Below are 25,689 nucleotides of genomic sequence, written 5' to 3'. Positions count from 1 at the left end.
CTGCCAGCCCCCGCGGGCAGAAGCAGGCGGATAGGTGGCGCGCCCGCTGGCTAACATGCAACTTGGGGAAAGGCTTAGGGTGCGGAGTGGACAGTTTCCCAGGGGGTCTGGAGCATCTGAACACCAGGGCCTGGACCTCCCCGCCGGACGGCCCTCAGCTTGGAGACCCTGAGCCAGGCCTTTTGGAGACTGCACCTGGATTCCTTCCTTGAAGACCGGAGACCTCCTTAGATGGAATCCAGGTACCCTCTCTGCTATCACCGTCAAGGGCTAATAACTTGACCGTGCCTCAACTTCCTCAGGTGTAAGTCATGGTTCCCACTCCCGGGGCTGTGTGTGAGGTGAGCAGTCCCCTATCAGTGCTTTTCAGGGCTTGGGAAATGTCTAGCGCCTGGAGCTGTGGGGGTATCGCAGAGGGGTGCCTAGTGTCTGCACACACTCATTTCTCAACTGCTCTCCTTTCTGGCCCCCGAGGGCTCACCAGAAGGGGAGTGGGAGCAGGAGCAGTGGCACTCCAGGAGGAGGAAGGCTGTGACACTGCGCCCCGACACCCACCACCCAGCGCTCTGCACCTCGGATGCCAGGGCTCTTTTGGGCTTGGATTTCTATGCAGAACCAGGTAGCTTTTTATGGGCCCAACTTGGGAGAAGCTGGGGCTTGGAACCATACCCGAACGAAGCTGGCTGGAAACCAGCCCTCGCCGTCGGCGACCCGGCCCCACCACCACTCTCTGTTGGTGGCATCCATCACTTCGATGACGTCCCCAGCTTTGAAGCCCAGCTCCTGGTCGTCCATGGTGACATGGTCCCAGAGTGCTTCAGCGCAGACCACACTGCCATCGCTGATGAGCTGCCGAGAGAGCCACGGGCAGGTGGGTCAGTGGGGGAGGCTGCCTGGGCCTCCATGCCCTCTGTCTCCACTGCCTCAGCAGCCCTGGGAAGAGGGGATCCTGACTCCTTTACAGAGGAGCTGACAAGGCTGCCTCTGACAGGAGCAGGGCTTTTCTGGGGCAGGGGCTGTGTTCTGGGCATGTCTAGATTATCGAGGCTCAGTGATGGAGCCGGAAGTGAACTGACCACAGAATCTGATCCTGTCACTGGACTGCCAACTGCTCCCTGTTAGCATTCCCAACCCAGCATTCCTGGGGGCTGCAAGGCTGCAGGAGGGAGAGGCTGAGGGCTGCAAGGCTGCAGGAGGGAGAGGCTGAGGGCTGCAAGGCTGCAGGAGGGAGGGCCTGGGGGCTGCAAGGCTGCAGGAGGGAGGGCCTGGGGGCTGCAAGGCTGCAGGAGGGAGGGCCTGGGGGCTGGTGCCCTCCTGTGGGCTTCTTGTGGATGAGCATTGCCTGTAAGGTCAGCCACCAACCACAATGCCCCTTCATCCAGGTAGACAGTGCCCCGCCATTGGAGTGATTGGAGCTTGTTTTTCAACACTTGCAGAACCAACCTCATGGCACCCCTGCTCCCACCCCAAGCCCCAGAGATGCCAGCACCAGCTGAGCAATGCCCCTTCTTAGAGCTCTAGGTCCCAAGCCCTGTGATCCTAAGTTTGAGTTAGTCCAACCTCTTCCCTTCATTTCCCAAGTTCCAGGAGAAGTAGGAACGTTTTGCAGCTGCTACCTCTGTGATAGGCACTTTGGGACTGCTCTTGTGCAGTGTTACCCAGTCAACCACATTATACCTAGCCGACCATTCTTCACCCGCTTCTCTCTGCTCAAATAACCAGCGTAGTGCCTTGCTCCAGAGTGGTGTGGACTGAGACACTGGACACTCCCCTGCCCCTCCCAGGCAGCCCTTGCATGCCACGGGGCTGACCGCTGCTTTCTCCTAACATGGGATCTGTTTCTGCTCCCTGAATGATGAGGAGTTCTAGGGCCTTAGGGCAGGAAAGGAGGAGTGGGCTGGGGCTGCACAGGAGGTGAGGTCCATGCCCCTCCCTGCTACGACCAGGTGTTGGCACTGGCTGTCACAGCTGTGGGCCTGGCTAGGCGGTGAAGGATGGGAATGTCACAAATAGGCCCTCCTCTGAGCTCCTATCCCAGGAGCCCTCCTTTCACTTCACTGGGTACTCCCTAAGCACTGTGTGAATCCTCACCTCAACATGCAAACCAAGAGAGGGGCCAGTCCTGTGTTCCAGCTAAGAGGCCTCTGCCTGAGTGGGCAGGGTGAGGGCTGGGGCTGGCCACTGCAGCACTGAAGCTCCAGAGCCTGTTAGGGATGGTGCTTTCCTCCAGGGGTCCTGAGCAAGCAAGTTCAGGGAAGGACAAAGCTTCTCTTTCCTGGGAGTAAAACCTGCTCCAATCCTGATGGACGCTCTCCTCAGAGTGATCCATGAGCCCGTGAGCACAGGAACCCTCACAGTGCGGCAGCCACCTGGGGGGCTGCAGACCTCCAGAGGCCCTGGCGGGGTCCCATGCACAGAGCCCTGGGTTATTCCTGGAGGCAGCAGGCTTCCACAGGGGGCCACTGCTATCATTCCCAGCCACAAAGACCTTCTGCAGGTGGTCTCCAGATCATGAGCTGCTGCTGCCACTCAGATGGGATGAGACAGGAGGGCTGGGGAGACCATATGGTAGGAGCCCACCTGCCACGGTGGGGAGCTGGCTCACCCCGCTGAGGCCCTGAAGGATGAGGCTCCAGTGAAAGAAGGAAGCAGACATGGCGGCCTGGGGATGCCAGTGAGAGCGTGAGCTGTAGGTGACATGGCCCTGACCTGGGGTCTGTGACACAGGCTGTGAGGAGGTGACCCGACACACTCAACACAGCTCATTTTCCCACTGCTTCCCTTCTCAGGAGGTTCCTGCCTGATATTAACCAGGTGAGGTGTCACCCTCTGTCCCTAGGTTCCCTTAAATGAGCCCTGAGCAAAAGCCTGGTGCCCCCATTCCCCCTTCCTTTATGCTGCCTGTCCCTGCAGGCGGGACTGGGTCCGGCATAGGTAGCCCCCCACATAGCTGCCAGGGAAGGCCACCAGGTGTCGGGCAAGAGGAGGGCTTCACAGAGGCCAGCTTCCAGGCACCATTAGGGACGAGCCCCACACTTGTCCTGCCCAGTCACCTGGAAGACCCTGGGGAAGAGGGGAGGAGGTGTTAACTGCCTTTGTCTCATCGTGGCAGAGGGACACATGCCATGAAAAAGCTCTCCTCCTGTGCCTCCCACCAAGGTAAGGATGTCAGCCCCTTCTGTATAGCCTCCTACTTGGGAGGTACCCTAATTTAGAGTTAGGAGGAATGTGAACTGTTTGTGTTGTCACCAAGACAAAATGTGGCTCTGTGAGGTCAGAGACAGTTTCGTAGGACATCAGAGTCATGCTCCACCTCCGATGCCGCTGCGCTGGTTGCATTTCTGGGCAGAGGCCCTTTTTGGTGCTCGTAGACACAGCTGCACCTGAGCCAAGACACAAGCCAGGCAAGCCCAAGGGGCAAGGAGTCCAGGCTGCCTCTCTGCCTGCAGGGAGCAGAGACTGACTCTTGAGACACAGCAGGGCTGTGAAACTGGCTGTTCTATTGTGGGGGAAGGTCCCAATGGAGGCGCATATTTGAGACTAAAACAGCCCAGGGCAGGGAGCGGGATCCCTTCCTGTGCCTCTGAGACTCTGACAGCCTCCAGAAGGGCAATGCTGCCAGGCTCTGCCTCCAGCTGCTCCCTGTGACCGCCACTGCCCTCCCCACCCTGCCCACCTACCAGACGTGCAGGGTGGGGGCGGCTGTGAACACCCGCAGGCTGTGCAGCAGGGGTGGGGGCTTCAGAGGGCCCACGTGCAAGGGGGGCAGGAATAGCTCTGCCCGTGGGGAGTCTGACACCACGTATTTTAAGGCCTAAAATGGGAAAAACAACTGCAGGTAACATGCGCAGCGGTGCCCGGGCGTCTTCCACACACCTGACTCAACCCACACAGATGCAAGCGCGGGTCGCTCACCCAGCGGTCACATGCACTCCGTTTCCAGACAAGCAGCCGGCGAGCCCCAGCTGAATCCGCATCCTCGGTTACACGCAGAGACGCGCCATTTTGGCCTCCCCCCTCGCCCCCGCAGCCCCCACTCCCCACAGGGCACAGAGGACAGAAGGACCATGTGACACACGTGCCGCCACGCCCCTCAGGCACCCGCTCGGCAACACCCCCGGACCAGGCCCTGGTAGTGAGCCCATGGGGTGGGAGGGACGCCTCCCCTCCGCGACCAGTGCGGAGGCCGCGGGTGGCAATGGCTGGAGTGCCGTCGCCGGCGCCACTCACCCCGGCGCGGTCCCCCGCGGCGCCCTGCGCGGCTGCTCAGCGGAAGGCCAGCAGGAAGATCAGCACGACGTTGATGAGAACCAGGAGCGCCAGCACGGCGGAGACCACCACGCGCTGGGCGCCGGGGGGCAGGTTGCAGAGCAGCAGGGCGCGCAGGGCGTTCCCGGGCGCCGCCGGGCCGCGCCGGGGCTGCGGAGCCCTCGCCATGGCGCCCGGCCTCCCGCTCCGTGCGGCCCCGAGATCCTGCCGCGCAGGGCCGAGCCAGTGGCCCGCAGCGCCCGGGGAGAGGCGGGGCGCCTGCGCTCGCGGGCCTGGGGCTCCTCCCGCGAAGCCGGCGCCGTGCGCGTGGCGCCTCCCAGGCCCCGAGCCCTGGCAACCCTGGCAACCAAGCCGGCTGTGCGGGCGGGGGCGGCGGCGGCGGGCTGGAGAGGCTCAGCGGGGCCGCGGCGGCTCGGGCGTGCGCTGCGCTGCGCTGCGCCCATGGCACCTCCTTGGAAAGGGTCGGCAATCTCCACGCCGGCACAACAGTCCTGGCCCTGGGCTGGCCAGTGGCACAAATGGCCACGGGGGCGCTCGGGGATGCCCCAGGACCTCATCGTTTCAGAGATACAGAGGCCAAAACGCCTGACACCGGCGCTTTGGGGAGGCATGGGCCAGGGACTCCGATTCCTTACAAGGGCTGGCCGCAGGCCCCCACTTCACAGATGAGTAAATGTGGCTCTGAAAGGTCAGGGATTCTGCTCAGTCATAAAATCGCGCAGGAATGCAGGGATGGTGGAGGCAGGATTTAAACTCCGGTGGGAGCGATCCACCCCGAGGGGCCCCTCTTCACTGACCGCAGCGTCCGAGCAGCATTGTGTTCCTTTGGAAAAGCCAGGCGTCCAGGGCTTTCTCTGCCTCCACTCGACACAGCCTGCAACCTTAACCCTGTAGGTTTCAAAGCTCTTGTGCAAGAGCTCTCATTCTATCCTTAAGAATGACAGCCCAGGTACAGTCAGTGTGTCCTGAGAGATAAGAAGACTGCAGGGGAGAGGGCTAAACACTCAGCTCAGCTGTGGGCAGAGATTTCTGGGCAACAAGCTCAGTGCTTTGAATCCTGGAGCAAGAAGAGTCCCTGGAGGGCAGGGAGGGGCGCACAGAGGGAATGTGTGCAGAGACTGGGTGTTCCCATGGGAGTGACTTTGTATGCTCTGATCTGTCTGTGTGTGGCCAGCTCTTGGCCACCCCTTGCAAGGATAGGTGAGTGTACCCTGAATGTCGCCATCCTGCTGACTATAAAGCAGAGTGGATGCCGTGTGTGTGCATGTGTGTACACAAGGGGTACCTGTGTGTGCATGTGCATGGGTACCCCTGTGTAAGGGGATACCTCTGTGTGTGTATATACGTATGGGTACCTGTGTGTATGTGGGTGGGGTTTCCATGCATGTGCATATGTACACATGTGGGTGCCCGTGTGTGTGTGCAGAGGAGTGTCAGGGATGTGTCCAGAGAGGCTGTGTGCCTCCCTCACATCTGAAGGTTCAGCCTGGGCCCATCTGCCTGGTGTACTGCTCACGCCCAGTTCTTTAGAAAACGTTGGTCTCAAGGTTTGCTCCCCCAAGCTCTCAGGAGAATTGAGGGGATCAGAAGACATCTAAAGTCTCGCTGGTACCTCCGAATCCCAGCACTCCTCTAGTAAGATGGTGATGTGTCCTCTCATGGGGTGTGGCTCCGAACCCCTAATGTGTGGATGCTTCACTGTGCACCTGTGGCCTCTCAACAGCTGGCCACCCAGAAGGGTACATGTCCTCTGGGCCCTGGGCACAGTGGGTCGGTGAGCTGGATGGCCGGCACAGGCACTGAGTGCTGGAGGGTCTACAGCAGCCTGCTTGGCCACTGGGCCAGGCCTGGGCAGGCACGGGTTGGTTCTTCAGCCCCAGCTGGGTGCTAGGCACATCCTCTGCCCCATGCACAGCAGGGCAGCCTGGGGAGGACTGAAGGTGGCTGAAGCACCCCTGACTGAGGACTGAGCAGGGTCCTTCTTCCTGCCTAGCAGTCCCCAGCCTCTATATCCCAGAGAGCTGGGTTTATGGCAGGAACGGCAGTGGTAACAGCTTTCCTATGTGAGTTTCATGACCAAAAACCTAACAGAAAAGCTTGAAGGCAGACAGGGTGCAGTGGTCCACAACTGTAATCCCAGCACTTCGCGAAGCCAAGGCGGGCAGATCGCTTGAGCTCAGGAGTTCGAAACCAGCCTGGGCAACATAGTGAAACACCATCTCTACAAAAGATACACATATTAGCCAGGAGTCGTGGCGTGTGCCTGTAGTCCCAGCTACGATAAAGGCTGAGATGGGAGGATCACTTGAGCCTGGGAGGTGGAAGTTGCAATGAGCCAAGATTACGCTTCTGCACTCCAGCCTGGGTGACAGAGTGAGACCCTGTCTCAAAAAAAAAAAAAAAAAAGGAAAAGAAAAGAAAAGAAAGCTTGAAGGCAAAGGCCTAGGCCCTTGAGGGGTTGGACAGACAGCTCCCACCAGGGAGGGGAGTGGCCCAACTAGGCTGGTGGCAGGACTGACGTGCAAGCAGAAGGGAGACATAGGTGTCTGGGGCAGATGAGGGGTGAGCCCCCAGTGCTGTGGCTTTGGGAGGACAAAGGGAAGAGGAAAGCCACTTTGGAGGGGCTGGCCACCAGGTGACCTTGCAGCCCTGCGCAAAAGTGGCAGCAGTGACCCCAAGGGACTGTGAGCTGCTCCTGCCCCACCTCATGGAGCACCTAAGCCCAGCTTGTTGTCCAGCCTAATGAGGATGAGCACAAGGTATCTGCAGCACTGACAGCCATCAGGCTCCTCCCTGGGGCTGAGGAGGGGGAATAAGGGCCAGGTCAGGCCTGGGGAGGGATGTCCAGCGGCACGGGAACTCAGGGAAGACAAACACCTGAAGCGAGTCAGAGCGACTCCATGAGGGGTGGCCAAGAGCTGGCCTCATGTCCTATAGCATCCTCGGGGTGTCTCACGGAGAATGCCAGGAGAGCAAGGGCAGAGACGCTGCCCTGGGGACATCGGTCCCTAGGCCCGACCTGGCTCTTGTTCCCCCTCCTCGGCCCCACAGAGAAGCCTGATGCCTACCAGTGCCCCAGACACCTCGTGCTCATCCTCACCAGGCTGGAAGATAAGCTGGGTTTAGGCACTCCATGAGGTGGGGCAGAAGCAGCTCACAGGATGCTGCAAGACATGAGCCAGGGGACAGGATGCTGTTCACAGGTGCCAGTGGGCAGTGGGAGACCCTAGACCTCCCCAGCAGGAGCCAGGCCGTCCTCTCCCGTGGTCACATCATGGCTCGCACTGGCAGCACTGCCCACACGGTGGTGGTGGTGGGGAGGGAGCTGGGTGGTCACTCTCACTGACAGGCGCTTCTGGCTTTAGCTTCAGAAAAAGTCCAGGGGGCTTAGGGTGGCCTCAGACCTGACTGCAGGAGCACAGTGCAGCCCAAGAGGGCCAAGGGGGAGGGCGAGGAACTGGGCAGACAGGCCCAGTCCTGGGCCATGGCCTTGGTGGTAGGCCCTAGAGGGGCCAGTGCTGGAAGAAGAGAGTACACTCCTGGGCACTGAAAACAGTCAGCGTCTGCGTTCCTTAATTTGCCTGGCAGGGACTGGACACTCACGAGGGGCAGGGCACAGGTAACTCAAGGAATGCAGAAGGAACGAGACATTGCGCCTGTATGCACGTTCCTCAGGCCCATACAGGACAATGCAGGGGCCCACACAGACACGGCCTGTGGGCAGCTCCCTGCAGGCAGGACCATGGCTTCTGCACAGCTGCATCCTAGGGCCTGGTGCCTCCCTGACGCAAATACTCACTACACACGTTACATGTATGCAACACACACCCACACCCTTTATGTACAGCACATGCACACACATCTGTGTGCAAGCATAAAACTCACTCCTCATGTACCTGGAATGCAAACTGCCTCGCTGCTCTGCCCCCAGTGGGCCGCTCTCCAGGCCAGAGGGTTTGCATCCGTTCTGCTTAGGAAATTGCAAGGTGGTTTCCCCTTCTGAGGGAGACATCTGGCTAAATTGTGACCCTTTCTTGTTCATGTTGATGTCAAACATCTTAGATATTCCTTGGCCAAAGCATCTTAGAATGAACAACTTGTCAAGGAACTGACAGCTCAAAAAGATAAGAAAGGGTCACAATTTAGCCCCTACATATTCTTAGAAAATAGAAGTGAATGTGTGATTTTAGGGCAAGCCAAATATTATTTAGTAAGGACTTTTCTCTGACACCTGTTGCTTTGCTCATCTCTAGATATTAAAGTCACGCTAACCCCCAGCAAAGCTTCTGGCTGAGCCCGTGGGAGTGCTGCCCTGAAGGCCCAGGAACTGGCCTGTCACGGGACAATCACTTCTTATCTTTTCAGTTTCTGATGAGTGAGTCCACTTAATGCTTCTGGCGGCTCCTAACAGATAGGAACCACCTTTCCTGAGTCTGCAGTGCAAGCTAGGCACAGCGAGGGCTCCGGTGTCACATCCACCCACAAAACACAGAGATGGCCTTGCTGCAGCGCTGTGCTGGACCCAGTGAGGCCTCCAAGCCCAGGCCTGCCCTTCTGACTGCCTCTCTCAGGATAGCCTTTCTACATGAGGATCTGGAAGCACTGGTAGCCTTCATGAGGTGCGTGGATGCCATCTGGGACAGGAACCAGCCTCCCCAGCACCAGCCCACGGCATCGCTGGAGACGGGCTCCCTCTGCCTGACTTCCTGCTCTCCTCTGTGATGTGCGTGTCCTTCTCCCTGGGGACACGCGCCCTAAACATTAAGGCATACCAGCAACACTCCATCTGCTCAGCAACCTCCAATGCCAGGAGAGAGCTCTGAACGAAACAGGACCAAACAGGCACTTACACAGTCCAAATCTAAATCGCCTGCCTTTCCCTCAGAAAGATGACAGAGCCTCGTTTTTTGGGTTATTTTTTCAGAGAAGTCCTGACTCTTGGCCTTTCTCAGCCAAAGCATCTTAGAATGAACAACTTGTCAAGGAACTCAGAGTCCAAAAAAACACCTCCTCACCAGCAGCAAGATGTGACAATCCATAATTTTACCCTCAGGTAGGAGACACACAACTATGAAATGCAGACACAAGATCAACGCAGCCATAAGGCCAGCCATGGAACCCCCACCTCTCCGGAGTCCTGAGGGCTTTGGTTGGGATGATCATCCTCGTGGTTGGAGAGGTACTGAGAGCCCACCCTGCCAGGTGTGTGCAGTCAGTTGCCATCAGCCCTGCACAGCCTCACGCCATCCGGTGTCACAGCCATGTGAACCAGCTCAAACGGTCACTGCTCGGTGCTCCGTGCCCCAAATCTGACAGGCCGCCTCGGGGTCCCCCTGCTGGACCGAGCCCCAAGATGGAGGAGGCAGCCTGAGTCTTCCAGAAAAAGCACAACTGGCCAAGCATGGTGGCTTATGCCTGTAATCCCAGCACTTTGGGAGGCCGAGGCGGGCAGATCACCTGAGCTTAAGAGTTCGAGACCAGCCTGGCGAACATGGAGAAACCCTGTCTCTACTAAAAGTATAAAAATTAGGCAGGTGTGGTACACCTTTAATCCCAGCTACTTGGGAGGCTGAGCAGGAGAATCGCTTGAACCTGGGAGGCTGAGGTTGCTGTGAGCCGAGACCCTGTGCCACTGCACTCCAGCCTGGGCGACAAGAGTGAGACTCCATCTCAAAAAAAAAAAAAAAAAAAAAGGAAAAGCACAACCATTCCTTGTGAATTCTGCTTCAGGTGACATGATTTCAGAACACCTTCCATCCCAAATAGCTTACGAGAGGCACTTAAAGAGAAAGGTTTTCTTTGTTGGGAAAGCTTATTTACATGTTTATTCTTTTATGCACCATGGATTTTGAGTAGCGCATTATTTAACGACTGTTTTATTTTTATTTTTGAGATGGAGTTTTGCTCTGTTGCCCAGGCTGGAGTGCAGTGGCACGATCTTGGCTCACTGCAACCTCTGCCTCCCGGGTTTAAGCTATTCTCCTGCCTCAGCCTCTCAAGTCTGGGATTACAGGTGCCCACCACCACGCCTGGCTAATTTTTGTATTTTTAGTAGAGATGGGGTTTCAATGTTGGCCAGGCTGGTCTTGAACTCCTGATCTCAGCTGATCCACCTGTCTCAGCCTCCCAAAGTGCTGAGATTATGGGCGTGAGCCACCATGCCCGCCCTTAATGACTGTTTTAAATCATCATCCAGAGCTGGGCCTCTAGGAGGAGTTCATGGGCCTTTGATTCCACTCCTCTGTCCAGTGGGTAAGGAGGACGCCACCCTCCTCACTGGCTTCTGAGAAGCCCCCCAGCTCATTCATTCATAGAAAAGTCTAACTCTTCCAAAATTGATCTCTTCTTAAGGAAAAACCTGAGTGCTATAAGATCCTGGGTTGTCAGAGTCCAGTTTTAATGAAGCAGAAACACAGCAGTACCTCCTGACCGGAGAACATGGCATTTGCTATGGGCATGTGCTTGTGCTGGTCAACTGGTTACACTTCCATGACATTCAACAACACCCTCCAGTTAAGTAAAAGAGGCTGAGAAAGTAGGAGGGTGAGTGAGAAAGAGAGGGGTGTTAAAGCATCATGATTCCTCTCTCATTGGGAATGCAAAGGGAGAACTCAGATGGGAACCAGTTTTGCCTGGATGAGGATTCTCACGGATTTCTTCTGCTTCAGTAGGAATAGCAAAAACACAGCAACTTGCACGCAGTTGTCATAGCAACAGCAATACTTCTGAACTCCTGTTGTCAGGAGAGAAAATGGTTTTTCCCTCGCCTTGTTCCCAGCCTGCCCAGATGGCTGGTTGGAGGGTCAGGGGCTGGAGTGACTGGAGAAGCCCTGGCCTCCCTTCTACTAAGTAGGACGCCTCCAGCTGGGATGGCTCTTGACAGCTGCTCACTAGGACAGCCCCATAAGGCGGACCAGCACGCTGGCATTGCATCTGCTCTGTGGGCCCCAGGAGGGCACAGGGAGTCCTGTGTTGGACAAACCGTGCTCTTGACACCACATCCCAAAGTGAGGACTGCAGGCTGAAACTGCGCTGTGTATGGCCAGCACCACCAGCATCCGCATGGAACATGGACTGTGGGAATCTGGCCTGCATTAGGGTGCTGGAATCTAGCCTGTAGCCCCAGCCTGTCCCTCCCTCTGCCCGCACAGCCCTGACCCTACCTCATTGATAGCCAGCTGCTCCCCACCCCCTCCAGGGTGGCTGTAGTGGTGGCTGGAGCTGTGCAGGTCATCATACAGGTCCTCCTCGCTCCCCACTTCGTCAGCGCGGACAGCTGTGTCCAGAGCTCCATCAGGCATGGCTGGAAGGAGAGACAGCAGCTGGGAAAAGGGGGCTGGGCTAGGAAGGGCTGAGGGGAGAACATGTGGAGAAGGAGCCCAGTGGGTTCAGGACAAATGCTTCTTCTGCAGGGGGAGGGTGCAGGTTGCAGGGCTAGGTTCTCAAACCATCCTTGCTGCAAACATGTGGCCTGGGTGAAAGAATGCACCATCTCACTCACACCACCACCATTAGTCACCCATCACCCAGTCTACAGCAACTCGGCTGACAAGGAAACATAAGTATTCACCATCACACAGCTCGAGAGCCCCTTAGGTGGTATTCAGTGACAAACCATTTTCCATTGTGTTGGCTATAGTATAGGCCCTTAGGAAAAATGTTAACATTTTGTTATGCAATATACATGTGTGTATTCAAAAAAACATAGTTACATACATGCAAATATGGTTTGAAATTTAATACAATGAACAGTCCTGATACCCATCACTCTACTTAAGAAAAACACCAGAAACTTGACCTTCCATATCTTGTATACTCCATTCCAGTCCCATTCCCATCTCCCTCCTGTAGAGATATTCAAGAGTTAGAACTTTTAATAAAATCACTCCCATGCCTTTGTCTTAGCATTTAGTTCTGTCAGTTATGTTAAGTTTTGACCTTGTCTAAAGGGAGCCAGCAAATCCACTCTTCTCTGGCTGGCTCTTTTTACTCAACTGTGTGTGTAGCTGTGATTGTTTCATTTTCACTGCCACACAGTCTTGTGTTGTATGAGCCTTTCACATTTTGTGTGTTGGCTGTACTGCTGGAGCAGGGTGGGTCATTCCCTGTGCTGCTGTGGTGGTGCTGCTGGATGATGTCTGCACGCCTCCTGGGCGTGCGTTGGAGGGTTTCTCTAGGACACTGTTTCTCAACCCTGCTTTCATGACGGCCCCATTAAGGAGCACGTTGTTTTCCTAATCCCTCCCTGCCCCTATGAAATCAATACCACAAATGTATTGTGTATTGCTTACGCAGTGTGGCATTCTGGAGAGCCATAAACCATCCTAATAGCTAAGATATTTGCCCAGTTGGGCAAAATCATCACCCCTGGTGTGAATTCACACTGCTGAGTGTAGACGCCTGGGTGTGTGTGGCCCTGCTGGGTCCTAGGCACACCAAATACTCTCCCAGAACCTGAAAGCAGCACAAGAATGTTCCATCCCTCCACATCCCAGCCAGCTGTTGCGATTGGCATTACAAGACATTTAAATTCTTGAGTCTAATGGGTATGAAATGGTATCTTACTGTGATTTTAATTGACATTTTAGATTACTAATGAGTTGACCTTTTATCTATGGGCCATTTATATTTTCCTTTAATGTGAAGTGTTTATGAGTTTTACCCATTTGTCTATTGAATTGCTTATCTTTAACATATCATTGACATAAAAATATGTACGTATTCATGTATGTATGTAAATACACACATTCCTTCCCTCACTTCTAGATACCTCCGTCACTCAGATGTGCCACAACTATCTCCTCCCAGTTTGTGTCTTGTTACGATTTTTAAGTGCCTTTTGATGAACAGAAGTCCTTAATTTTAATATGGACAAATTTGTCAATCTAGACCTATTTAGTGTATGTTTTCTGTGTCTAGGAAATTCTTTCCAACCTCAGTCATATTCTTCTCTGTTGTCCTTTAATGTTTCATAACTTTTCTTTTGATATATATGCTGTTAATCCACCTGGAAATGATTTTTGTGATATAGAGTGAGGTTGGAAACCAATTTCTTTCTTCTGTAAGGATAATCAATGGTCTTGGCACCATTCATGGAATGGGCAGTCCTTTCCCATGGACCTACAATGTCTGCTCTGTCCTTGAGTTGAGATTCTAGATAGCTGGGTCTGCATCTGGACTCTCTTCTTGCAGGAGGCACAATAATGGTCTCCAAAAGATGAAAAGATGGCATCTCCGGAGCCTGTGAATATGTTATGTTACGTGAGGAATTAAAGAGGAAGTAAGGTTGCAGATGAAACTAGGGCTGCTAATCAGCTGACCTCAAAATAGGAAGATTATCTTGGATTATCCACATGGGCCCAACATAGGTGAAAATATGAACTTTGAAGACTCATTTCAGACATTTCCTCCTCTGTGACAGTCCCATCCATGACTCTTATCTTACTCTCAGGGAGCTTGAACAGACAACTCTCACAGAAGGAACACATCCCTGTACACTGTGTTGGTCTGACTTCCCCCAGCCAGATAGACTCTGAGCTTCTTGAAGGCAGGAGCCATGACTGATTCGTTAATGTCGACGTTTAGGAAATGTTAAGTAAGTAAATGAGTAAACAGGTGGATGATAGAAACACATAAATGGTGATGAAACAGACGAAGAGACCAATGGAAGGATGAACACTTGAACAGATGGAAGCTGGGAGGATGACTGGGGTGGCAAATGGCAAGTTCCTTAAAAGTGGAGCCCAAAGGCCTGGCAGAGCCAACATCAGGAACACAGTTAAAGCTCCACATGTGTCCCCAGAACTGACCTGGGAAACCCTCAGGGATATGGTTTGGATTTGTGTCCCCGCCCAAATCTCATGTTGAATTAAAGCCGTGGCCTGGTGGAAGATGACTGGATCATGGGGGCGGATTTCCCCCTTGCTGTTCTCGTGATAGTGAATGAGTTCTCATGAGATCTGATTGTTTAAAAGTGTGCGGCACTTCCCCCTTTGCTCACTCTCTCTCCTGCTGCCATGTGGAGAAGGTACTTGCTTCCCCTTCACCTTCCGCTGTGAACGAAGTTTCCTGAGGCCTCCCTGTCATGCGTCCTGTGAAGCCTGTGGAACTGTGAGCCAATTAAAACTCTTTCCTTCATAAATTACCCAGTCTCAGGTATTTTTTATAGGACTGTGAGAATGGACTAATACACTCTGTCTCCAACCTGGAGGCAGTGGTCAGAGCCCAGCTTGCAAGCAGGAGCCAGGGGCCTTCCCCTAACCCTGTACATAGCTACAAGTCCCTAGGAACACTCATGATTTTTATTTCATTTATGTTTAAAAACTTTTATTATGGAAAGTTTCAAAAGTACACAAAAGGAGAGAAAATAGTATAAGGAACCTTGTATATTCATTGTCCAGCCTCAACAATTCTCAACATGTGGCCACTTTTGTTTCATCATCTAATTCCCCTCTCCACTGGATGGTTTTTAGGGCAAATCTAAGGTACAATATAATTTCATCTGTCAACACCATGGCGTATGTTTCTGAAACATAAGGATTCCGTCTCTCTTTCTTTAAAAAACGTAAGCACAATACACATCTAAAACAAACTGCAATCCATCAAAAGTTGTCAAATTGCCATACCTTCTCCCCTAGGGCCTTAAAATACGTTTTTATTGGCGGGTGCAGTGGCTTATGCCTGCAATCCCAGCACTTTGGGAGGCTGAGGCAGGCAGATCACGAGGTCAGGTGATCAAGATCAGCCTGGACAGCATGGTGAAACCCTGTCTCTACTAAAAATACAGAAAATTAGGCGGGCATGGTGGCACACACCTGTAGTCCTAGCTACTCAGGAGGCTGAGGCAGGAGAACTGCTTGAACCCAGCAGGCGGAGGTTGTAGTGAGCTGAGATCGCTCCACTGCACTCCAGCCTGGGCGACAGAGCGAGATTCTGTCTCAAAACACCCCCCGCCCAAAAAACAAAACAAAACGAAACAAAATATGTTTTATTGTGAAATGACTGTACAGTCACAGGGTATACCACTATAGTACAGACGGCACTGTGCACTCTCCACCCAGTTTCCGTCAATGGTCTAGCTTTCATAAGTCCAGTATGATCTCACAGCCAAGAACCTGACTTTCGTACAATGTGTGTGCATAGGCGTATGGCACTGTATCACCAGTGCAGATCTGCACAGCCACCAGAGCAACCTGTATGTAGGCTTTTAACCATTCACCTGTTTAAGGATATGTGGATTGTTTCCAACTATTCCTATTATGAATACAGCTGCTATGATAATTCACGACCAGGGGTTTGTATGAACGTAAGTTTTCATTTCTCTGAGATAAATGCCCAGGAGTGTAATTACTGTGTCAGATGGTAGTTGACTACTTAGTTTTTAAGAAACTGCCAAACTATTTTCCAGAGTGGCTGTGCTATTTTCCAGAGTGGCTGTGCTATTTTACTTTCCTGTTACCCTCAATGTCTCAGAGTTCAGTTTCTCTGAATCTTCAGCAGCATTTGGTATTGTCACTATTTTATATTTAGGTATTCTGATAGGTGTGTAGTGATATCTCATCATGGTGTCAATTTTCATTTCCTGAAAGGCTGGCGATGTTGAACATCTTTTCATGTGCTTACTTGCCATATATCCTCTTTTGTGATAAATCTCTTTATGTCTTTTGCCTATTTTTTTTTTAAGATGGGGTCTTGCTTTGTTGCCTAGGCTGGAGTGCAGGGGCACGATCATGGCCACTGCAGCCTCAAACTCCTGAGCTCAAGGGATACTCTCACCTCAACCTCCTGAGTAGCTGGTACTACAGGCTCACACCACCACACTTGCCTAATTTTCTGAAAAAACTTTTGTAGAGACAGTGTCTCGCTGTGTTGCCCGGGCTAGTCATGACCTCCTGGCCTCAAGTGATCCTCCTGCCTCAGCCTTCCAAAGTAGCTGGGATCACAGGTTTGTGCTACCACATCTGGCTCAGAGAGTTCTTTATATATTTGAGTTATTTGTCAGATATGAGGTTTGCGAGTATTTTCTCTCAGTCTGTAGCTTATCTTTTCATCGCCTTAAAAAGGGTTTTCATAGTACCAAAGTTTGAAATTGTTATAATGTTCAATTTCTCAAATTTTCCTTTTATGAATCATGCTTTTGGTGTCATGTCTAAGAACTCTTTGCCAAACCCTAGTTCTCAAGGATTTTCTCTTAATGTTTTCTTCTAAAAGTTTTACATGGAAATCTACAATTCATTTTGTGTGTGGGTTTTTGTTTTTTTTTTTTTTGTATAATGTGTGAAGTTTAGGTCAAGGTTCATTTTCATCACCTATGGATGGTCTAATGGTATTATTTCTGGCATCATTTGTGAAAAGAATATCATTTCTCCACTGAATTGCTTTTGTACCTTTGTAAAAAATCAAAAGTTTTGATGAGCAAAGTAAGGACATGACTACCTATTTTACAGAAATGAAAATGATTATAAGAGAATACCATGAACTGTTGTACACTAGCAAATTAAATAAACTAGATGAAATGGAAAATTTCTAGGAACACATAATCTACCAAAACCAACTCAAGAAGAAATAGGAAATCAGAATAGATCTATAATTGGTAGGGAAATCGAAGAGTAATAAAAAAATCTTCCAATAAAGAAAAGTCCAGGGCCAGATGGCTTCTACCATCCGGTAGTGAATTCTACCAAATATTTAAAGTATAATCAACACCAATTCTTCTCAAATTCTTCCAAAAATATTGAAGAGGAAGGAATACTTCCCAACTCATTCTATAACATCAGTATTGCTTTGATAATAAACCCAGACAAAGAAACTACAAGAAAACTACAGACTAATATCCCTTATGAATATAGATGCAAAAATCCTCGACAAAATACTAGGAAATGGAATTCAGCAGCATATTGAAAGGATTATATACCAGGACCAAATGGAATTTATTTCTGGAATGCAAGGATGGGTCAACATAGGAGAGCAAATCAATATAATACACTAAATTAACAGAATGAAGGAAAAATACATGATTATCTCAATCTATGCAGAAAAAGCATTGACCAAATTTTTACAATAAAACATTCAATAAACTAGAAATAGAAGGAAAAGTCCTCAATGTGATAAAGGCCGCATATGAAAATCTCACAGCTAACATCATACTCAGTGATGGAAGACGGAAAGCTGTATCACTAAGATGAGGAATGAGACAAGGATGCCTGCTTTCTCCACTTCTATTCAACATAGTACTGTAAGTCCTGGTGAGAGCAGTCAAGAAAAAGAAATAAAGAAGCTCTTTAGTTTAATTAGATCACATTTGTCAATTTTGGCTTTTGTTGCCATTGCTTTTGGTGTTTTAGATATGAAGTCCTTACCCATGCCTATGTCCTGAATGGTATTGCCTAGGTTTTCTTCTAGGGTTTTTATGCTTTTAAGTCTAACATTTAAGTCTTTAATCCATTTTGAATTAATTTTTGTATAAGGTGTAAGGAAGGGATCCAGTTTCAGCTTTCTACATATTGCTAGCCAGTTTTCCCAGCACCATTTATTAAGTAGGGAATCCTTTCCCCATTTCTTGTTTTTGTCAGGTTTGTCAAAGATCAGATAGTTGTAGATATGTGGCATTATTTCTGAGGGCTCTGTTCTGTTCCATTGGTCTATATCTCTGTTTTGGTACCAGTACCATGCTGTTTTGGTTACTGTAGCCTTGTAGTATAGCTTGAAGTCAGGTAGCGTGATGCCTCCAGCTTTGTTCTTTTGGCTTAGGATTCTGCACAGCAAAAGAAACTACCATCAGAGTGAACAGGCAACCTACAGAATGGGAGAACATTTTTGCAATCTACTCATCTGACAAAGGGCTAATATCCAGAATCTACAATGAACTCAAACAAATTTACAAGAAAAAAACAAACAACCCCATCAACAAGTGGGCAAAGGATATGAACAGACACTTCTCAAAAGAAGACATTTATGCAGCCAAAAGACACATGAAGAAATGCTCATCATCACTGGCCATCAGAGAAATGCAAATCAAAACCACAATGAGATACCATCTCACACCAGTTAGAATGGCAATCATTAGAAAGTCAGGAAACAACAGGTGCTGGAGAGGATGTGGAGAAATAGAAACACTTTTACACTGTTGGTGGGACTGTAAACTAATTCAACCATTGTGGAAGTCAGTGTGGTGATTCCTCAGGGATCTAGAACTAGAAATACCATTTGACCCAGCCATCCCATTACTGGGTATATACCCAAAGGATTATAAAACATGCTGCCATAAAGACACATGCACTCGTAAGTTTATTGTGGCACTATTCACAATAGCAAAGACTTGGAACCAACCCAAATGTCCAACAATGATAGACTGGATTAAGAAAATGTGGCACATATACACCATGGAATACTATGCAGCCATAAAAAATGATGAGTTCATGTCCTTTGTAGGGACATGGATGAAGCTGGAAACCATCATTCTCAGCAAACTATTGCAAGGACAAAAAACCAAACACCACATGTTCTCACTCATAGGTGGGAAGTGAACAATGAGAACAGATGGACACAGGAAGGGGAACATCACACACTGGGGCCTGTTGTGGAGTGGGGGTGGTAGGAATAGCATTAGGAGATATACCTAATGTTAAATGAAGAGTTAATGGGTGCAGCACACCCATGTAACATGTATACATATATAGATATGTATACATGGCACATGTATACGTGTGTAACAAACCTGCACGTTGTGCACATGTACCCTAAAACTTAAAGTATGATAAATAAAATAAAATAAAATAAAATAAAATAAAGAAAAAGAATAAAGGACATCCACATTGAAAAGGAAAAATAAAATTATCTGTTTGCAGATGACATCTTATATGTAGCATACCTTAAAGAATCCACAATAAAATTATTAAAGCTACTAAAATTCAGCAAGGCTACAGAATATAAATTAACACACAAAAATCAGTTTTATTTCTGTATATTTGCAATGAGTATTCTGAAAAGGAAACTTTTGAAAATTTCATTACAATAGCATTAAAAAGAATAAAATACCGGCCGGGCATGGTGGCTCATGCCTGTAATCCCAGCACTTTGGGAGGCCAAGGCGGGCGGATCATGAGGTCAGGAGATCAAGACCATCCTAGCTAATACGGTGAAACCCCGTCTCTACTAAAAAATACAAAAAAATTCGGCTGGGCTTGGTGGCTCATGCCTGTAATCCTAGCACTTTGGGAGGCCGAGGCAGGTGGATCACAAGGTCAGGAGATCGAGACCATCCTGGCTAACACAGTGAAACCCCGTCTCTACTAAAAATACAAAAAAATTAGCCGGCCGTGGTAGTGGGCGCCTGTAGTCCCAGCTGGTCGGGAGGCTGAGGCAGGAGAATGGCATGAACCCGGGAGGTGGAGCTCGCAGTGAGCCGAGATCGCGCCACTGCACTCCAGCCTGGGCGACAGAGCGAGACTCCGTCTCAAAAAAACAAAAACAAAAACAAAAAACAAAGAATAAAATACTTAGGAATAAACTTAACCAAGGAGGCCAAAGATGTGTAGACTAAAAGCTACAAAACATTGCTGGGAAAAAAAAAAAAAGCAAAGAAAGACGTCCCATGTTCATAAATTGAAAGTCTTAATATTTTTAAGATGACAATACCACCTAAAGCAATCTGTGTATTCAATGCATTCCTATAAAAATCCAATGACTTTTTTTTTTTTTTGAGACAGCGTTTCACTCTTGTTGCCCAGGCTGCAGTGCAATGGCACGATCTCAGCTCACGGCAACCTCCGCCTCCCAGGTTCAAGCGATTCTCATGCCTCAGCCTCCCAGGTAGCTGGGATTACAGATTACAGGCATGTGACACCACACCGAGATAATTTTGTATTTTTAGTATAGACAGGGTTTCTCCATGTTGGTCAGGCTGGTCTCGAACTCCCAACCTCAGGTGATCTGCCCACCTCAGCCTCCCAAAATGCTGAGATTACAGGCATGAGCCACCGCGCCCAGCCCCAATGGCATTTTTTTTACACACATAGAAAAATTCATCATTAAAATTCATATGGAATCTCAAGGGGTCCTGACTAGCCAAAATTATTTTGAAAAAAACAAAGTTGGAGGACCCGCATTTCCTGATTTCAAAACTTACTACAAAGTCACAATAATCAAATAATGTGGAAATAGCATAAGGATAGATATATAGACCAATGGAACTGAATAGAGGATCCAGAAATAAACCCTCCCATATGTGGTCAATTGATTTTCAACAAAGGTGCTAACACCGTGAGGGAAAAGACAGTCTTTACAGCGAACAGTGTTGGGAAGCTGGATATCCAAATGCAAAATAATGAAGTTAAACCCTTACCTAACACACATAAAAATTAACTCAAAATGGACAAAGTCCTAAATATAAAAGTTAAAACTATAAGACTCTTAGAAGAAAACAGGGGAAAGCTTTACAGCAGTGAATCTGTAAATAATTTCTTGGATATAAGACCAAAAGCACAGGCAACAGCCAAAAAATAGGTAAACTGAACTATATCAAAATTTAAATCTTTTGTGCATTAAAGGACAGTATCAAGAGAGAAAAGGCAACCCATGGAATGGAAGAAAGTATCTGCAAATCATATATCTGATAAGGGAATAACATCCAGAATACATTTTTGAAAAACTCCTACAACTCGAAAAAGAAAACAAACAAAAAACTCAAAAACTAGCCCAACTCAAAAATAGGCAAAGGACTTGAATAGACATTTCTTCAAAGAAGACATATGAATGGTCAATAGTATATAAATAAGGACATACGACATCACTCATCATTAGGGAAATGCAAATAAAAATCACAGTGGTATGCCAGTTCATCCTTAGTATGGTCATTACAACAACAACAACAATAACAAAATATGGAAGTAACAATGGCATGTGGATTATACCACAATTGTTTAAACAACTGGTTGGCTGTACTTGTTTGTCACTATTTCTGGATTTTCTATTGTGTCCCATTGATCAATGTGTTCATCCACCTCTCATACCAAATGGTCTTGTTTTCTGTGTGTATAAAATAATTCTTGAAATTTGGTAGAGTGGTTCATCTTACTTAATTCTTCTTTTTCAGAAATGTTTTAGCTATTCTTTTTTGTTTCCTCCCCTGGCCTCCTGTTTTACCTATTCCTGTTCCTTTGCCTTTCCATAAAAATTTTAGAGTAATCTTGTCTATACCTAGAAAAAAATCCTGCTGGGATTTTGATAAGAATTACATTAAACCTATGTATCAACTCAGAGACAACTGAAATCTTTACTCTGTTGAGCCCTCCCATCCATGAACACAGAACCTCTCTCCATGTTTTATCCTCTTTGATTTCTTTCAGTTCTCCACTATTTTAAACAAGTCCCAGACATCACATAATTTGATCTGTGAATAGCATAGTATATGTCTTAAAAGGCAAGGCATCTCTTTTCCTCGCTCTCCCTCTCTGTCTTGCTGCTACACTTTCTTTTCTGGGATATTTTAAAAGCAATGGTCTCTCTAGGGGAATAAAACAGATGTCTTGTAGGAGTCACTACTTTTCTTGGCTTTTCAGTAGTCCCAGCTGGGGTCTCAGCAGTTCACAAAATGATTGCTCATCTAGCAAATTTGCAGCCTGGGAGAAAAGAAAAGCGAGTTTCAACACAAGTCTCCCAGTACTTTTACTCATCATTTTACATTCCAGCTCCCAGCACAGGGTGTGGGATTGAGGAGGTGTTTCCTGAGGGTTTCACAACTGCATGAATGAAAGGTTGAGCAGGCATTCGTGGGAGAGGGAGTGAAGGTGAAGGTGGGGGGAGGACTCCAGGACTGAAGCCAGGAGATCCAGGCTCTGTGCAAACAGCCAGTGGGAGAGCCAGTCACCTGTCTGCTTAGACTGGGCTCAAACTCTCTTACAAAGCAAGGCTACTGTGGGTCTCACACAGCTAATTCACAGGAAAGCGTTAAAGGATGGGACCGTGTGCCCCATGGTGTTTGCAGGTGAATAAATGAACAAGAACAACACGGCCCAGCAACACAAAGGCCAGTCTTGATTTTGGATTTTAAATTTTTATATAGGAAGACAAGTCAGCAGTCTCTGATCCATTCTGAAATTCCAACAGTGTTTAGACAGCAGAGCAGCTAAGAACTCTAGATTCTAGATAAATGCTCAGTGAGGGTGCCTTTGCCTCTGATGAACAGCAGCCAAACAATTCTCTGCTTCCCCTTACAAGGGAAGGCAGGTAGTTCTGCCCACCGAGGGAGAGAGGCGGAGGAATGTCCTCCCTATGCATCTCTTTTCCATGCTGACCTACTGCCCTGGAAGTCAGTGGTTCTCAAAGTGTGGTCCCCAGACCAGCAGCAGCACTTAGGGAACTTGGTAGAGATGCAAATCCTTGAGACCCATCCCCAGACCCACTGAATCAGAAACTCTGGGGTGGGGCCCCCAGTTTGTGTCTGCATAGCCCTCTGGAGGACCCTGGTGCATGCTCAAATTTGAGATCCACTGCTGTTCATCAAAATCCATTAACAAAGTGAGTACTGACTTACTGAGCTCTGCTCCAGCAAATGCAGGCAATGCATTCTTTGACATGGCCTTGGGGCCCTTTGAGAAATTTCTCTAAAGAGTCTGGCATACGGTCTTGCATTAGAAACAGGAATCTGGGCATGGGGGGTACCAGGGAGGGTGCAGACAGCCTGGCTGTTCATCCAGCACCAAACAGCCAGGGGCTTCCAGTTCACATCCGCATTGGTTCACTGCTTTCTGAATTAACTCAAATGTATTTATCCAGAGCCCACTAGGTATGTGCCACAGATACAAGCGGGGTTCTGAGGATGCAATGTGAAGAAGGTGATGGGGATCTGGCAGGAAATAAGGGAGTTAAACAAATAATGTTGCGTGGTGATGCTGGGAAACCACAGGCACAGGAGGCCCAACCAGGCCTGGGAGATCCCAGTGGGGCACGTTGGGAAGTGTTGGGGTAGCAAGGCGGGTGAAGAGTGTTCCAGGCAACAGGGACAGCATCCAGCCCCAGAAACAAGAGGGTGGGGTTGCTGCTGGTCATGGAAGAACTGCAGAGTGGCTAGAGTAGAGTGAGGAGTGAGAATTGAGAAGGAGGGTGAGAGGTGAGGCTCCCGGAGAGCCCTGGCATGCATGTGGTCCCTGCCCGGGCAAAACGGCAGGTGCAGGCTCCCCGGTGGCTCTGCGCTGCGGGACTGGGATATGTGTCCAGGTGTGGCCCTACAGGGGTCTCTCACTTCATCCTTGTGACATGAACAAGGAAGGCGAAATGATGTGTCCATTCTACAGATGAGGAAGCTGGGACCCAGAGAGGTGAAGTTTCTTCGCACGCTCACAAGGGGCCAAACCTTGCTGGCCAGCCAGGTCACTGGGCTGTCTGCACTGGACTGAGTTTGTTTCTATTTTTAGTAGAGACGGGGTTTCGCCATGTTCGCTAAGCTGGTCTTGAACTCCTGACCTCAGGTGATCCGACCTTGGCTTCCCAAAGTGCTGGGATTCCAAGCATGAGCCACTTGCACCCAGACTAGCTTTTGTTTTTTAAAAAGATTATTTTTGATAGACTCTTAAAGAACAGTTTTAGATTTACAGAACAACTGGTCAGCCAGCATAGAGTACCCAGGCACCCACACCAGGCCTCCCCGACCATAAGGTCTCATGCTAGCATGGCACATTTGTCACATGAACGGAGCAACACTGACTCTGATAGTCACCGATGTCCAGATTTTGTTCAATTTCCTCAGATTCTCCCAAATGGTCTTTTTCTGTTTCAGGATCCAATACTACCTTTAGTCATATCAGCTCCAGATTTTTAATTTTTAGGTTGTACAAAAGGCTCACTGAAAACCTCAGCTTTGGAGAGGTTTGTTCCTTTGGCAGCAGAAACTCTGAGCCATCTACAGTCCCAAGTGGGAATGCGCTCTGCTGGGGAGACCTGCCTCTGGGCCCTCCTGGGAGAAACTGACCTTCTCTCAGGCTCTGTCTCCCAGTTCTCTTCCTGGTGGGGGGAAAATAACTTTTTCTGAGAACGTACAACCCTCCTTCTGCTGTGTGTGTGAGACTCCAGCCTACCTGTGAGGCAGGCATCATTAGGTGCCCTGCACAGATCTAGGCCTCGCAGCTCACACACAGGTGAGACACGCTGAGGTCCCTCAGGCAACCCGCAGCCAGGGCAGGGGGAAACTGCTCCCCGTCTCTCAATGCCCACCCCTCTCCACACCTCTCCTGCCCTGGGTCTGTAGCTGTTCTGCCTACACAAGGAGGACCCCCTTGCTTCCCCTACCCTCCCTCCAAAGGCCCCTGGCTATTTGGTGCTGTCGTGCCATCTCAGTGAAGGTAAGAGGAGCCTTTAGCCAAGAAAAGCAGTGACTCCTACAAGAAATCTATTTCAATCCCCACCTCAGGGAGACCACTGCTTTTAAAATACCAGAGAAGAAAGTGTGGCACACAGAGAGAGAGACCTTATGTTTTAAGACATAAACTATGCTATTTACAGATCAAATTACATGATGTCTGGGACTTGTTTTAAAATAATGGAGCACTGAAAGAAATCAAAGAGGATCTAAATATGGAGAGACATTCTGTATTCATGGATTGGAGGACTCAACTGGATAAAGATTTCAGTTGCTTCCAAATGGATGCATAGGTTTAATGCAATTCCTATCAAAATCCCAGCAGGACTTTTTCTAACCTGGGAAATCAGTCAAAGGTCAGGTCTTCATGTACAAACAAGACTTTGTGGTCACAATTACTTTAAAAAGTAATTACATAAAACATGGCTGTGTCATGATTTAGCAGTAAGTGAAGCATGGTTTCTGACACATGATAGTGTTATGTTAGGCAAATGTGAAGTGCCAGGGATGTGAACAGCTGTTCCTCCAAGTTTAGGTTGCTGCAAAATTCAGGAAATCATTTTCATTTTTCACTGAACAGAACCAGCCTGCAACTCAACATTTTAGATCATAGACTTTTGGAGTACAAACCCAAGGAATGCAATATTGTTACCAAATTACAAGTTTTGGCAAATCAGTACAACACTGTATATAATATAATGAAGTTATGTCACATATTCCTTTAATGAAAATTTTCATTATTTTCACCCTAATGCTCTGCAATAAAATAAATCATGTCATGATTAACAATTTTCATTACAAAAATTATTTAAATACCAAATAAAACACCATCATTGTTCGTGGTAGATTACAGCTGAGCTAGTTATTTAAAACAAATTAGGCCGGGTGTGGTGGCTCATGCCTGTAATCTCAGCACTTTGGGAGGCGGAGGCGGGTGGGTCACTTGAGCTCAGGAGTTTGAAACCAGTCTGGCCGACATGGTGAAACCCCGTATCTACTAAAAATACAAAAATTAGCTGGGTGTGGCAGCAGGTGCCTGTAATCCCAGCTGCTTGGGAGGCTGAGGT

At 49.1% G+C, this 25,689-nt stretch overlaps 1 protein-coding gene across 5 annotated transcripts in view; it reads right to left on the bottom strand.

Moving 5' to 3' along the window:
- ARHGEF4 (Rho guanine nucleotide exchange factor 4) overlaps positions 1-25,689 on the bottom strand; it is a 204,590-nt gene that overhangs the window by 7,534 nt on the left and 171,367 nt on the right. For all 5 annotated transcript variants that reach the window (XM_030801452.1, XM_012497811.2, XM_030801453.1 and 2 more), the window contains 2 exons: positions 11,433-11,572; positions 670-849 (listed from right to left, as the gene is read on the bottom strand). In XM_030801452.1, the coding sequence (XP_030657312.1) occupies positions 670-849; positions 11,433-11,572 (320 nt within the window). The remainder of the gene's footprint in view (positions 1-669; positions 850-11,432; positions 11,573-25,689) is intronic.

The sequence above is a fragment of the Nomascus leucogenys genome, chromosome 20, assembly GCF_006542625.1.
Source record: "Nomascus leucogenys isolate Asia chromosome 20, Asia_NLE_v1, whole genome shotgun sequence".
Lineage (NCBI taxonomy): Eukaryota > Metazoa > Chordata > Mammalia > Primates > Hylobatidae > Nomascus > Nomascus leucogenys.
The sequence above is the reverse complement of the archived record's forward strand: the minus strand, read 5'-3'. Positions and strand labels throughout refer to the sequence as shown.